Source organism: Haliaeetus albicilla, chromosome 1, assembly GCF_947461875.1.
Source record: "Haliaeetus albicilla chromosome 1, bHalAlb1.1, whole genome shotgun sequence".
Taxonomy (NCBI): Eukaryota; Metazoa; Chordata; class Aves; order Accipitriformes; family Accipitridae; genus Haliaeetus; species Haliaeetus albicilla.
In genome coordinates, this window is record NC_091483.1 from 16,800,661 (window position 1) to 16,816,404 (window position 15,744).

General features: G+C 53.1%; 1 protein-coding gene across 1 annotated transcript; it reads left to right on the forward strand.

Annotated features, from left to right (window-relative positions):
• Positions 1-11,583: 11,583 nt before the first annotated feature.
• POU4F2 (POU class 4 homeobox 2) lies at positions 11,584-13,798 on the forward strand. Its single transcript, XM_069780367.1, has 2 exons — positions 11,584-12,035; positions 12,495-13,798. Exons 1-2 carry the CDS (start codon positions 11,700-11,702, stop codon positions 13,434-13,436), a joined length of 1,278 nt encoding a protein of 425 aa, XP_069636468.1. The 5' UTR covers positions 11,584-11,699; the 3' UTR covers positions 13,437-13,798.
• Positions 13,799-15,744: the final 1,946 nt, after the last annotated feature.

A 15,744-nucleotide genomic window follows, 5' to 3' on the forward strand; every position in this document is an offset into this window, starting at 1 on the left:
ACCCCCTGCCCACACTCACGGTCCAGCAGGGACCTCTCCTTCCACTCTGGTCATCGTACTGGTGCTCAGCACTGGAGCATCCAAGTGCCGCTACAAGGGGTACTTCAAGCAGTGCACGTAATGACTACCGTGGGGTTACTGTGCTCCTTCACCCTCACCCCAACCACTCAGTATATATTTTTTTTCCTCCTGGCTAGATTTTCATGTTTCTGTAGCCATCTCCTATTTTGTTTCATTTCAGCAGTGGGTATGATATTAGATGCTTCAGTTAAATGCACACACAGACATCTTTGTATCAGCAAGTCAGTTAAGTGTCTGGGACCTGAGGTAGAAGGTAGTAAGCATCAGTCCCGGTTCCTGGGTGTGTTTGTTCCACACCTTGGACCAGTCCTGAAGGAAGATTTTCCTTTTGCAGAGGCAAGGATTAATGAAAAACAAGTTTAAAAACCCCATCCCCTACAGCACTAACTTTCACGACGCCAGAGGAACAAAAGTCTTCATCCTGAAGATGTAGCAGTCTACTTTTTCCCATGTAGCATGAAGTTCTTGCTCTCCTCTGCTGCTTTTCCTCTGAAACATAGACCTCACTAAGTAACAAAAGTTATCCTCAGGAGGCATGTGCTTCCTGCTCGCACCCTGCGCTGCCATCACCTGTGATCCCACCACCCTCTACCTGCTTCAAAATGCTGTTCTCACTCTTTTCTTCATGACAGATTATAGCAATAAGGGGCAGATTAAAAAAAAAGGTTATTTGCACATAAGTATAAACCATCAGTAGACTTCAAGCAAGTTCTGAACAGCACGATTTTAGCAATCTGAAGTACACATAGACAACTCAGACCAAAGTTGCTTCTCTTTCAGCTAATCACAGAATTCATACTAGCATGTGTTTTGGAAAAATGGTATAAAAACCATGAGCAGATAAAGACTAAATTTTTCATTTTTGTCCTCTCCAAAACTGTGGAGGTGTTTTATCTAAAAGGCGATGTTTCTATCTAGAGGACCTATCAAACGTTATAGCCTTTAACTGAACAATTGCTATAACCTGAAATCTTAATATGCTGATGTGTGCCATTACAGTATTTAAGGTCCAATTCATTTGTACATTAACTAACAAACTAGGAAAGTACTAACATACATAGACATTTCTGCTTGCATAATATAAAGTGGGATGATGATTTCAATAGGTAACTGTGTGTATACACTAAGCAACTAAGTTTTTATAGCCTCTGGTTTGCCAGTTATTTCTTTAACTAAAAAAACCCAAACAAGAACAAAACACCAACAAAAACCACCAAACAGAAACCACCAAAACAAGACTGCAAATGTCACTTAGCAGTTTCTTAATTTTAGTAGTACTAGTCCAGCCTAAGTCTCTCCTCTAGATTCAGATGAAACTCTCATTTGATGGCTAGTCTTTGACTTGGCAGGAGCTTTGCCATAATGAAAAATGCACCAGCCCAGCTTTCCTTTGTCATTTCCATGGCTTTTGCTTTGCAGATGCCTGTAGCACCTTAAGCGCACAAAGTCCCTGAGTAAGGGGAAAACGAGCCACTGTTCATACAGATATAGAGATCTGTTGTTTTCCACCACTTTATGTGTAGCAGCTTGATTTGCTTGAAAAAAGTTACCATGATTACAATGAAATAAACAGGTATGGCAATACCACGCAGAATCAAATAGTGAATGCAGCCTGTCTTAAAACTGGCTGTAACATTGGACTGTCTCTTTAAAATGTGCAGTCTTGCCAAACAGCAGTACAGGGGGTGGCGTATCTCAGCTCTCAGAAGCAAGCTACCCAGCTATTCACAGGTCTGGTTGAATTTTTTAAGAACACTGAAATGTTTGGAACATTCACACATGTATTAATTGAGCAAAGATGCTTCCAGTTGACTCGGTTATTTCTGACTTAAAGGGGAATAAATAAAAGCAGAATCTAGCCCTGTACCTCTGCTGAATGAGTGTTTCTTCTCTCCTTTGTCCAACTTGACTGCTTTGTACAGGCATAGCGGTCTTGCTTGATAAGGTCAGAGTTGACACAGCATCTCCTACAGTTGCCTGATGCACTGTCACCACCTCTCACACCACTATAACGCACATGTACAGTCCTTATCAAAATGTTACTGAAAAAGATATTGTGTAGGTATGGGACTACATCTGCTATCCCCTCAAAGACCAGCCATTTTTATTAGGCCACATTATAAATTACATTTTTCATCATGTATCTTCGGCATAGACAATAAATGCACCAACCCTCTAAAAATAAGATTCCCTCACTAAAACCCTCTATGGAAGATACCAGTTCAGAGCACACATTTACAGTTATATCATAAATCTTTGGTAAAAATGAGATTTATGAAGGCTGTGCTGACACAGCTTATGTGAAAGATTGTGAAAATGACAGCCATGTGTAGAGAGCTCACCCCTGCTAAAACACAACCGTATGAATAATGAACATCAAATCCTACACAAGTCTTCTGACTTTTGCAGCAGGCCCCAAAACAGCAGGGCTGCAAACCAACCCTACCTCCTTCCCTTCTCAAGACAGGCTTCACCCAGCCCACAGAACAGGCACAGGCTCCTGCCCACAGCTGGAGCACAATTTTGAATCAAATAAAACAAAACTCTTTTCATCACCCTCTTCCCCTCACTTGTCTGCAAGAGGATATTCTTTCTACCCACCTGCTTTGTTTTTGATTCCACCCCCCCACTACCTTTTAGTACCTAAAGCAGCCTGGCCTTGCTAACTCATGAACTTCAGTTGCTTTGGCCTCCAAGCACGTAACCCTTAATTTATCAGGTTCCTGAGCTTTCCTGGTCCTTCAGTTCATTTTTAAGTATTCTGAGCAATTGATGAGTACAGATTGAACCATCTTCTTTCTAGATTGACATGTCTCCTGCCTTTGGGGCTTTTTTTAAAATAAAATAACATGCCCACTGTTACATTGAAATCACAATACAGCATGCTGCATCATACTAGGACATGCCATGAGATGGCATACTGGGGGCATGGAAGGACAGTAGGTGTAACAGAGAGACAAAGTAAGAATGAAACCACCTTTCCTTCCCAGACGTACCTCTCGCACCATCCGTGCAGCAGGTGGGTGGCAGCACTCTGCTGGGAATCCTGAGGAGGGTTTGCTTTTGGCCCCGGTTGAGAAGTGAGAGGAATTTTCCCTATTCCCTCGAAACCAGGAGTGGGAAGCGGGGGACAGGGGGACCATGCCAGGCAGTGGGGAGACGCCTGCCCCAGGACACCCCCTGCCCTGCCCCTGCAACTGGGAAGAGCGTCCCAGGGTCATCCCTCCCGGAGCAAACTTTCGGTGGCTCCCTGGGGCCTGACCACAGGTTTACCCACAGAAACACAAACAAGCTCCAGCTGCCACCAGCCTCTGCCACCCTAAAGCATCACCTGGGGCCGCTGGAGCCGGACAGGGGGAAGACCGGGAGGGGGGGGCAGGATCCTGGTCCTGAGCCTATCTCCACGGCATCTGGGCTGCCCTGGTCTCCCAGGAAAAAAAAAAAAGGGGAGCAGCCCCCCCCCAGCCACAAGCTGCCCTTAATTTCCTCTCACGTCCCCCCAGGGTGCCCCGGCTGTATTCATACAGATGGGGTGGCAGTAATTCAGCCCCCCATATCCCTCCCCACCATGCAGTGGGACCCCCCCGGCCGCTGCCCCACCGGTCACCAGGACAGACGGACAGACAGACCACGGGCAGGGCACTGCCAAGCCCATCCCTCCTCATTAAGAGCCATCCCACAGCTGTCAGCACTTAAAGCAGGCAAGTTTTAGCAGTTGGAAAAGCTTTGTCATATCCAACCCCCTCATTCAAAAAATATCCACGAACATTATTAAAAACTATATCAAACTAAAAAAACCCACAACAACAAAAACCCCAAACGCAAAATTCCCCCCAACAACAAAAAAACCAACCTCCCCCCACCCCCATTTTGGCCTACTTTGGGCTAGAGTGTCTGGACCCAGCGGGAACATTTCAGAGGCAGGCAAGTGTGCTGGGAGCCCAAGTCACTGGGAAAGACGCGGATACTGGGACCTGTTGGAAAGCGTTGCCTCCGTCTCACGGGTGTGCAGCAACGAATTCGTTTACTCCAAGGAAACGTGCTGGCCTAAACAAGAAAAACAAAGGGCATTTCACTCAAATAAGTTCGCTATGTCAGGGTACCTACTAAGCAACGTAACTGTTAAGGGGTTAACAAGTAAAAATATGATTTGATGCCATATTTACTATATATACATAGCAACAGACACACACGCAGACATATGCAGCTTGATGATGGTATCTGAAAGTTTGAAAATGACAGCCTCTTTGGATTGTCCCAGGTCTCCCCCATCAAAACAAACAGTAAAGCCGTTAAGCACAAGTGTAGCTCATCCCAGTTCAGTAAAATATTTAAAGCAGGATGCATGGATAAGCGTTCTTCTGAGTAAACGCCTCTGCAGAAGTTTGTGTTACAGGCTATAAACGGAGTTGTCTGCATTTTAGCCCCTGTATTGGGTTGGCTGTATATGTCAAGTCGATTACTCATCTCCTGCATTTTTCGTTTTGGAGTATAATCTCTTTTCTTTCTGCATTTTTTCTTTACCTTCATAGTCCTGTTTTCTGATCTGTCCTCTTTGCCACGTGTATATTTGCAGTTCTTAACACAGAACCATTTCATCAGGTTTGATGTTACTGGCAAAGCTCCCATTGATCGACTTGATTGCCTTTGGTAAGAGATTTCACTGGAATTTGATTGCTGTCTCAGGACTGCGAGAGATACGTGCTTCATAGTCCTAACAGGCTGTTTCCAATAGGAAATGTTGATATGAGCTGCAGAGGCATTTCACAATTTCATTTCATTATATAAACAGTCTTCAGAACATACAATATTTCATGTATAAAAAGGGACAGGAGAACACAGGCAGATACCTGCCTATGCTCTATGTATGAAGGGAAGGGCTTTTGATGTACACCCAGAGGTTGTAGGAAAGGTGGAATGCATTTCTACTGAATTTTAACAAAAAAAAAAAAAAAAGAAGAGGGGCAAAAAAAAGTTGAGGATTTGCGATTAGCTTTGAATGAAACATAGACAAGTGTCTATGTCCACATATAAGGTGGACCCACCCCCAAACATTATCATTGCTCTTATGCACGGATGTATCTTTTGAGAACTAAAACCTGGTTTTCACGGAGGATGAGCCTGTAGACTAGGTCTGAGCTCAGGGTTCCTGGTCCTGCAGGGATCCATGCTTCAGCACATATCTGATACTCTACCAGATGCTGGTCCTAGTGGGCCTTCCTCACCAGCCAGGGGCAAGTGCCGTCACGCTCTGATTGTGTGGACTTTGAATCAAAGGGAGTAAACAGAAAAATTCACAGATGTTTTCCGCTACCCATTCATGAAGCAGGATGAGTCCATGCAAGACATCACCAAAACTACAGAGACCGTGGAAAACACAGAACATCTCACGGCAGACACCGAATACCACAGCTGCACATTATACGCCTCTCACGTGGGGCCGCAGGACCCTGTCTACCTAGACAAGTATTTTAGCACACTATTTAATGGCTCTGAGGTACAAACGCTGATCCAGTGACACAACCGATAAGCCATTTTTAAAATTGCGTCTGTCCATCGGTGACAGCCTTCTCAGAAACGCGAGGTTTTCATCACCTTTTTTCAATGCTTATCGCCTGTCATAGTTTTTCTTCCTGGCTGAAAAGGGAAGGCTGCTCTGCGGTGCCTGGTGAATCCCGGGGACGTACAAAGAGATCAGCCAACACCTCGCATGGTGGAAGGGGGAGAAAAGGAGCTCAGCTTTACCTTGAAAACACTGGAGAAGAAAATGGAGGACACCGAAAATTTGGAAGGGCTAAGAGCTCTGAGCTGAGAACATGCCTGTGTTGACGACCAAATGGAAAATAAAAATATTTTCTCTGAGTTAGAGCAAGTCCCAAAAGACAGCTGACATGCAAGCACTGTCTTTTGTCGCACCGACTGCCTGCCACCAGCCTCCGGGCACCGGGCTGAACACGCGCGTTCTCATTGCTCCATTTAAATGGCATACGGAGGTAGAGAGGAATTTCGTGCTTAATTAGGGGATGTGTTTGGAATATGATTTGTGATAATACATCTATAACAAGGGAAATTAATGAAAATAATTAATGAAGGGTAATCTAAGATACCAGGGTTTTGTCTAAATCAGCAAGAGTAGAGTCCCAAGGACATCCACAGTGTGATTTATAGGATTATTTTTTTAATGATCCATGAGATCTTAATGTTTTCAGTGCAAGGAGCCGTTGGGGAAGCGGTTAGGAAGGGATCCCACCTGTGAGCCTATTTGTAAGATAGGTTCCTGTGAGAGTTAAATCAGAATTTCTTATCTGCTTTGTATTGTCTGCTATTTCTTTTCCTTTAGAAGCCACTTTACATCTGTGAATTTCCCTCATTACAATTTTATCTTTACCTGTAAGGAAAAGAAAGCACAGTGAAGTTTGCCTCATATCCAGCTGCTTTTACACAGTGTTTGGACAGCAGGTGTATCTCAAAAAAACCCCAAATGAACAGAAACACAGGCAAAATCATGGCCTCGCAGCACGCTCAAGACCCTTGAGCTATAAAGCGTATGATGGAAACTTGAATTAAAATGGACGCCTTAAAAATAACTTTTGTAGGGAGCCATGGCAAGCCAAGCAGATGATGTATGGTGCTGATATCAGCTGTCGTTAAACAGCACGGCACAGCGTGGGACAGGAGAGTCACCGTTGCCACGGGTGTTGACCAAGGCTACGGATGGAAAAGGCCTTTCCCGAGGCCTCCAAGGCTGGCAGAGCTTCGTGACAGCCCAAGGAGGTGTGAGAACCAACTTGGTCTCCCCTATCAGGCTGGGCCCACCTCAAAGGGCAACTCCAGCAAGAAGGAGGGGTTGAAATTGGTGCCTTACGCCTGCCAAAAAGCCCTGCACAAAGGCAGGACCTGCCCTCCACCTCCAGCCAGCGCTCACCCTCCCTCCTGGAAAAGTACTTTTTGGATGGTGCCCCGGGTACCGTGGCGAACGTGCGGCGGACGCGAGAGGAGGAGAGGCAGCGTGAGCCGGACGGCTGCTGCTTAGCAGTCTGCTCACATCTTTCTCCCACGAAGAATATTCAGCTTTCTTTGTCTAAAATGTTGAGTGGTTATGAATAGTAAGGATAGACTATCTGTAATTATTTTTAAATTATTAATGGTTTTGTTAGATCCCTTCACTTTTACATTAGGTTTCTGTTAATGTAAGTTAAATCAAAATGTACTTCAGTTTCCAGGCAGCTCCCAAATGTATTTTTCATTCTTTCATAACATTACTTCAACTTCTCGACGAGGTGTCTATGATAAAGTTTGCTCCCGAGCCGGCAGACTCCCAGTCCTAATGAATTCAGCGGAAGGCTTGCCGAGCGGGCTCTCGGCAGCCAGGCTAGATGGCAAACGAGGAGGCCATCGCCGCGTTGCCGGTTAATATACTACCCCCAGCTAGCAGGTGTCATACCCTATTCATAAGAAGGACCGCGGAGGCCACGGCGGTATCGTCAAAGACAAGGGGGGAAGTTTATCAGAATAACTGAGTTACTTTATTGGCACTTTCCATTACGCTTCGGAGACTCGGGTTGTTACGCCAGACACTCCTGATCAGAAAATATCTGCCGAGTGCCTGGCTCGGGGCTCAGACCTCGCAGGCGGTGAGGAGAGGAGAAGAGGAGAGGGTACCGCACGCTGCCCTGCCCGCATCCCTGCCCCGGGGGATGCTCTCAGCCGGGGGCTATGGGGGGACACACGACACACACGCTCAGCGCCGGGCGACCCCGAGGCAGAAACGCGGTCTTCTCCGGTGACCCCCCCCGCTCTCCTCCCGTCGCCCCTCGGCCGGGGGGTGCGGGGGGTCCGCCGGGACGAGCCGGCCGCCTCTCGCCCCTGCGCGGCGTCGGGGAGCGGAGCGTGCGGAGTTAAACGCGTGCGTTCACCACAAACGCCACGCAAAATGCCTGGATAAATTATGCAGAGGGATTTCTGGATTTCTTTCAAGTAATTAAGTTTCGATTTCTTGCATTTATTTTAGTGCCAGGAAGCACGAGGCGCCACGGACGGCAAAAGTCTTCATTGATCGTTCCGGGCTTTAAGTTTGACTTCGTGACTTGACTTGGCTTGCGGCGGCGGCAGCGCGGCCTCGGCGAGGCCGGGGGGCCGGCGGGGACCGGCGGGGCCCATCCCGCCTCCGGGGGGGCGGCGGGGGAGCCGCCAAGGGTGCACCCCCCCTCCCCCGGTGTCTGCCCAGCACCGCGCACCGGCCCCCGAAACCAGACCGGGAGGAGGGACGAGGGGGAGCGGGAGCCGGTGCAGGCGACGATGCCGGGGGGGGGGGGAAGCGAGGGTGCCGGGGGTGCGGAGGCACCGCCGGGGGTGCGGGGCTGCCCCGACGGGGCGTCCCGGGCCGGTGGCTGCCGCGGCTCGGCGGGTTGCAGCTGCCTGCCCCCGCCGTGCCCCCCGCGGCGGCGAGGCAGGGTCGCCCCCCCCCCCCGTCCCCGTCCCCGGAGCCTCGGGGGAGCGGCCCGGAGGCGGCGGGGGCCGGGGGCGGTGTGGGGCACCGGGGCCGCCCCTCCGGCAGAACCGGGGCCCGGCGCTGCCCCGCACTCAAAACAAAGGTAGAGTTTGCTCGAAGTGTAGCCCGCATCCTAACGGATTAAAAATTCATAGGGCGCATTAGGTTCGGTAAAATATGAATGCGCGTCTTTAAATTTTAATCGTAAATCAGAACATGGATACATGAGAGGCGACAGTGATTTCTCCCCAGATGTCTGCGTGGGTCAGGGTGTGGGCGTGGGTAAGCGGGGGGCAAAGGGGGGGGGTCTCCTTTTATTTAGGCGGCCCACCGGTGCGCGGAGCCGGCTGCGGGGCCCGCGGCCCCCGGAGGGCCGGCGAGCTGCCGGGGGGCGGCGGGGGCTCCGCGCCTGCTGCCGGCTCCCCTCACGACGCCGGGCGGGGGGTGCAGCTGGGCATGGCGGCGTCTCTCTCCCCCCAAAAAATATCCCCAAACACCCCCGAAACCCCAAGAAACAACAAAAAAAGGGGGGTTGCTGGGCGGCGGTGCCGCGGGCAGGGCGCGGTACATCGGCGCGTCCCTGCAGCGCGGGGAGCCACCGGCAGGCGCGGCCCCGCCGGGACCCCCGGGCCCCGGTCAGCCCCCGGGCCCGGCAGCGAGGAAAGTTTGCCCGGCTCCCTCCGGCCGCCTTGCTCCGCACCCGGCTGCGGCCCCGCGGCCGCCGTTCGGAGCGGTGCTAAGCGCTCGGCGTTTTGGAGATCGGTTGTCAGTTGCCATTAAAATCAAGATTAATTCATATTAACGATATGCATTCTCGGTTCTCCCGTGTGACAGCATACATTAGACCAACTATTGCGAGTAATTAAACTCAGTGCGGGAGGGGTTAAATGTAGAGCGTGGAGAGGTTTTTCTCCTCGCCCTCCTCTCCGCCAAAGTTCAGCCGGAGAGCCGGGCGGGCAAAGCCCCTTCCCCGGCTCCGCGGACCCGGCAGGCTGGCTGCCCTCGGACTTCCCAGCGCCGACGAGGTATTTTCCTTTTTTTTCCTTTTTTTTTTTTTTCCTTTCCCCGGAAAGCGGGAGCCGTTCCTCAGTTGCCCGCACACCTCCTGGCACGCCCGTGCTGAAGCGCGAAGGGGCTGCGGCCGCTGCCGGGGGGGGCCGGGGGGAGCGGCCCGGGGCTGCGGGGAGGGCAGGCGGCGGGGGACGGGCTCCTGCCTCCCCGGCAGCCGCTGGCCGCCACCGGCGGGCCGCGCCCCGCGTGGGCTCTGCCCGGGCTGTGCTGAAAACACGCGAAATGTTATCGATGGCTTTTTTTCTTGGGCGTTGGAGATGCTCGATGCTTTCGACTAATTAGACAAGCCAAAAGCCTTTTGAAGATTAAGCAAATTGGACAACCCTCGTTAATTAGAACATAATTTAAAGTTTGAAATTATATCACTCATGAAGTAGCCTAATTAGTATGACGATATGTTAATAGCCTACCGAGACACGAAGCGTGGAGGTTTGGCATGAACTCCTTAAAGGCTTGCAAGAAAATCCTCTTTCCTATGTTGTCATTAATAAAAGATTTCTATAGACTTCAGCCTTTCAACGGTGACATACAATTTATAGTACACACAATGCATTAGCCCATAGTGCTGCTCAATTTTTTTACTATTATGAAAACTAATAAATTCGTCAAGCTGAATTAAGCATACAAATCAGATGAGGCATAACAGATTACATATTGAAGCGCTGTGTCTCCCGAGCCTAAATGAAATTTCAATCTAATAATTCCTTCCTGGCCCGGCCATAATTTGTTTAGAGATGTTGTTCTACTTCTTTCCAAGCGCTATTCGCACCATAATTAAATGATACTCAAGCTTTTAACTTTGATTTATTTCATTTCTCCGAGCTGGCGACAGTGAGAGCTGATACAATGTAATTTTTTTTATTTCCCTTAAAATTACCAAGTCTGCTGTTTAGGTGAGAAATTAAACACCTAAGCACTTATTTTAACCTTCCTGCTGCGAAGTGAAATTCATGGAAATAAACCCGGCCACCTTCAGTAAAACTGACTTTGCCCGATTTCTTTTCTCCCTCTTTTTTTTTTTTCTTTTTTCCTTCTTTTCTTCTTTTTCGAAGAGAGCGGCAGGGGGAAGTTGGCGGGACAGCGGTGCGCTTTTGCAGGAGGATCCCTCCGGCTCCCCGCCGGTGGGGGACGCCGTGGGGGGGACGGACACACACACGACACGACACGACACACAGACCCCGGCCGCCGCTCCCTGCATTTCCCTCCGCGGCCCCCGCGCAGCGGCCAGCGCCCCCCGCCGCCCCCACCGGAGCGGCGAGCAGCGCCCGGGACACTCTTTGGCCGTGGGCTCGGGGTGAGCCTGGAAGGGACTTTTCTCTTCTCCCCCCCCCCCTTTTTTTTTTTTTTTTTAATGGAGGGTGGATGTGAGGCGGCGAGGTGGCCGCTCCCCCCCCCCCCCTTTTTTTTTTCTTTTTTGGCTTTTTCCCTCCCCTTTCTGGGAGGCGGCGGGGCGCGGCGCGGCGGTGAGTGTGGGAGCACGCGTGGGCGTGGGCGCGGGGGCGGCGGGGGGCGGGCAGGGAGCGGCGGAGGAGGGGGCCGGGGCCGAGGAGGCAGGCGCGGAGGGCCCTTCCCGAGGAGTTGGGCTGTAGTGACAGGCGAGAGGGGAGGGGAGGGAGGGGAGAGAGTAAAACCCACCGGCGCGGCGGCGGGGAGGGCACTTCGCGAGAGGCGAGGGCCGGCGCCGGAGCGGAGGCGGCGGCGGACGGCGGCGAGCGCCCGGGCGGAGGGCGGGCGGGCGGGCGGGAGGCAGCCCGCGCATCCCCCGCGCATCCCCCGCGCATCCCCGGCTCGCCGGAGCCGCCTCTCCCGGCCGCGTCCTCCTCCCCGCCGGGGCTCGGGCAGCCGGCTGGGGGGCGAGTGGGACCGATCGATCGATTGACTGATTTTTATTTTTTTTTTATTTTTTTTTTTTCCGAGGGGTGGGGGCGAGGGGCGGGGGGGGGGCCGGGGCTCCTGTGGCTTTTCCGGGGGGTCCGGGCCCCCGGCCCCCGCGCCCCTGCCCTCCTCCGGCGGCCGCCTGCCGGCGGGCCGGGCCGCGGCGGCGGCGGCGAGCACCATGATGATGTCCCTGAGCAGCAAGCAGCCCTTCGGCCTCCCCCACGGCGGCGGCGGCGGCGGCGGCGGCGGCGGCCTCCACGAAACCAAGTACTCGGCCCTGCACACCGCCTCGCCCTGCCCCTCCGCCGGCGCCGCCGCCCCCGCCGCCAGCTCCCCCAGCAGCACCGGCACCGGCGGCTCCGCCGGACGCGGCACCACCGGCTCCGGCTCCGGCCCCGGCTCCGGCTCCGGCCCCGGCAGCGGCGGCTCCGGCTCCGGCTCGGGCTCCGGCCCCGGCGGCGGCGGCGGCGGCGGCGCGGAGGCGATGCGGCGGGCCTGCCTGCCCGCCCCTCCGGTAGGTGCCCGCCGCCCGCCGCCCCGCTTTAAGGGGAGCCCCTCGGCGGCCCCCCGGATCCGCCTGATGATTTTTTCATGGCCGCGCAGCAAATCACCCGGCGCCGCCGGGCGCTCGCCCAACTTATGCATGCGGCGGCTCTTGCCGCCCGTATTAATTTTTATGACCTGGGATGCTGCGCGCGGCTGCTGCGTGTGTCCGTCCGTCCGTCCGTCCGTCCGCCCGCCCGCCGCCGGCTGCCTCCGTGCGAGCGGCTGCGCGCCGCGCCCGCTCCCTCGCCCCGCTCGCTCCCGCTTCTCCTCTCCCCCCCCCCGCCCCGCTTTGCTCCCCCCCCACCTCCTCCTCCTTCTCCAGGATTTCTCTTTTAACATGCTGGGAAGGTTTTAGTGGCACGGCGGAGTGCGCGGGGAGGCGAATTCCCTGCTGAGCGTTATGTGTGCCTTCTATTTGCAATTGCAGAGCAATATATTCGGCGGTCTGGACGAGAGCCTGCTGGCCCGCGCCGAAGCCCTGGCAGCGGTGGACATCGTCTCCCCGAGCAAGAGCCACCACCACCACCCGCCGCACCACAGCCCCTTCAAGCCGGACGCCACCTACCACACCATGAACACCATCCCCTGCACCTCGGCCGCCTCCTCCTCCTCGGTGCCCATCTCCCACCCGTCCGCCCTGTCGGGCACCCACCACCACCACCACCACCACCACCACCACCACCACCAGCCCCACCAGGCGCTGGAGGGGGAACTCTTGGAGCACCTGACGCCGGGGCTGGCGCTGGGGGCCATGGCGGCCCCCGACGGCGCGGTGGTCTCCACGCCGGGCCACGCTCCCCACATGGCCGGCATGAACCCCATGCACCCGGCGGCGCTGGGCATGGCCCACGCCCACGGGCTGCCGGCCCACATGGGCTGCATGAGCGACGTGGACGCCGACCCCCGCGACTTGGAGGCCTTCGCCGAGCGCTTCAAGCAGCGCCGCATCAAGCTGGGGGTGACCCAGGCCGACGTGGGCTCGGCGCTGGCCAACCTGAAGATCCCGGGGGTGGGCTCCCTCAGCCAGAGCACCATCTGCCGCTTCGAGTCCCTCACCCTCTCCCACAACAACATGATCGCCCTCAAGCCCATCCTGCAGGCCTGGCTGGAGGAGGCCGAGAAGTCCCACCGCGAGAAGCTGGCCAAGCCCGAGCTCTTCAGCGGCGCCGAGAAGAAGCGCAAGCGGACCTCCATCGCCGCCCCCGAGAAGCGCTCGCTGGAGGCCTACTTCGCCCTCCAGCCCCGGCCCTCCTCCGAGAAGATCGCCGCCATCGCCGAGAAGCTGGACCTCAAGAAGAACGTGGTCCGCGTCTGGTTCTGCAACCAGCGCCAGAAGCAGAAGCGCATGAAGTACTCGGCCGGCATCTGAGCCGGCAGCGGGGGAGAATCGACAGCAGCAGCAGCAGCAGCAGCAGCAGCATCCTAAAAAAAAAAAAAAAAAAAATTAAATAAACGACATCAAAAAAAAAAAAAGAAAAAAAAAAGGAAAGGAGGAAAAAAAAAACCCAAACAAAACAAAACCACCCCACCGCCCCCAGCCCACCCCACCGCCCGCCCCGCGCCCAACTTTCGGGGGGAACTTCCCCGCGGAGCCGCCGCCCGGACCCGCCCCGGCAAGTACCGCTGGTTTTTATTCTTAACAGACCTCGCCTGGGTGCAAGCGCGAAAGGTGCCCTTCGCAGCGGCGTGTCCGCAATGCCATGGTTTTCTCGGGACCCAAACTTGAATCTAGAGTTGAGGCTTGCGCCGCGAGAGACGTCTCAAAAGTATTTTGATTTAAATAATAATAATAATGATTTAAAAAAAAAAAACAGATGGCAGGTTTTTCTGCATTTACACTGCGTATTATAAATATATAAATATATATATATTTTTACTGTGGTTATTATCCTTTTCCTTCTCTGAAGTTATAACGCTTAGGGAAAGAGCTGATCCTGCTGTGTTCACTGGTCTTCAAAAGCTATTATTAGATTACTGCCAAACAACCCCTTGTAAATTATTAATTTATCTCTCTAGCAACTTCATTTTGTGCTCATTCTAATTAATTACACCTCTTTAATCTAAGTCTTGATAAAAGTAAAAAAAAAAAGGATAGTGAGAATCAAATATTTTGTGTTGGTAGGATTTATGAACGTGAGCTTTTCTCTTCTTCTTCTGAACGTCCCTTTCGGCCATCTGTAAATTGTCACCTGAACCTAAAGTATTTCTCTGGCGAGTATTCTTATTCGTACGGCGTCGGCACCCTATAGTAGATGTCCTACATTATTTGTGTAGCCTGATTCACTGTCCGAGGTATTTGTTTGCCGCGTTACATATTTAATGGGGATTCCCATATTGTCCCCACCACACGCTGCTCCCGAAGCGAGAAAGGACGTGGCCGCGTAGGTGACAGCGGGGGGGTGGTGGGGGGGGATATGTTTGTCGCTTCGGGTTTCTTGCCAGCACAATATCCGTCTTTCTCGATTTCAAAGCTGTATCGCGACGGTAGTCAGACCGGCTCGGTTTTTTATCTATCTATCTATCTATCTATCTATCTGATTGTTTGTTTATTTATTTATTTATTTGGTCGGTCGGTCGGTTATTTATTACCTTTAACTGCAATACTTTTCCACGGAGCAAAGTCCCTTTTGGAGGTCTGTTTGTAGAAAAGCCAAATTTAAATTTGTAGGAAAGGGAGCGAGCGAGCGAGGCTGCACTGCTTGTAAATTCACGAATGGTTTGGTACATTTCTTTTGGAACAACAACAATAAAACGAGGGTGCTCGGTTGGGTACCTGTATGTATTGTAAATATTTCATTGGCGTTGACGCACATATAGATATATTCTTACAGATTCCGCTGTATCGCTGTTCTATCCGAGACTGTTCGAAGTCTTAAGTTCTGTACATGACCCGGTTTCGTTGGTTTTTGGTTTTTGGGTTTTTTTGGGTTGGTTTCTTTTTGTTTTTTGTTTTGGTTTTTTTTTTTTTGGTTAATAGGAGGTTTATTTATTCTACTAATGTACTAAGTTATTTTTAAATGTTGTTAAACCGTCTTTCATTAAAAAAAAAGAAAAAAGGATTTTAACGTTTCATTGGCAAAGCGCGTTTGCTGCTTCTTGTTTTCCACCGCAGCCTCTGCCCGGGCTCAACGCCGCCTCCGGGTCGCGGGATTCGCTCCAACCCCGCGGCCAGAGGGGGGGGGGGGTTGCACCCCCCTGCCCGCCCGCAGCGGCGGCCTCCGGGGGGGGGGGGGGGAAGCGGCCTGGGGGGTGCCGGGGCTGCCGGCGGCAGCACCACGGACAGCTCCGCGCCCCTCCGCGCCCTTCCGCGCCCCGCCCCGCCCGCCCAGCGGCTGTCGCGGGTGACCGTGTGCGTGGCTGTGATTGTGCGGCGGGGGGGGGTGGTGGTGGTGGTAGTGGAGGGGGGGTGCCCCCGCTACCCGAGCTGCTCTGCCTCCCGGCGCGGGGGAGTCAAAGGTGCCACGCACGCAGACGCGCAAAAAAAAATTGAAAAAAAAAAAAAAAAGGGGTGGGGGGGAGAAGAAAAAAGTAATTTCCCCGCGTGGCGCTCACAAAAGCCGGGGAAACCCGACGGCGGCGGGCGGGGAGGGGGGAGAGGAGATCATACACGAACCGCTATTAAATATTCATATTTCCGCCCAGCCACCAGCTCCAGCTGCATCTTCAAAGCCGCCCGG

Bases quoted from the DNA above. Each gene is read 5' to 3' on its own strand.
- POU4F2 (XM_069780367.1), top strand. From the start codon at position 11,700: ATGATGATGTCCCTGAGCAGCAAGCAGCCCTTCGGCCTCCCCCACGGC. The intron at 12,036-12,494 runs GTAGGTGCCCGC...TTGCAATTGCAG, and splicing joins CCTGCCTGCCCGCCCCTCCG to AGCAATATATTCGGCGGTCT.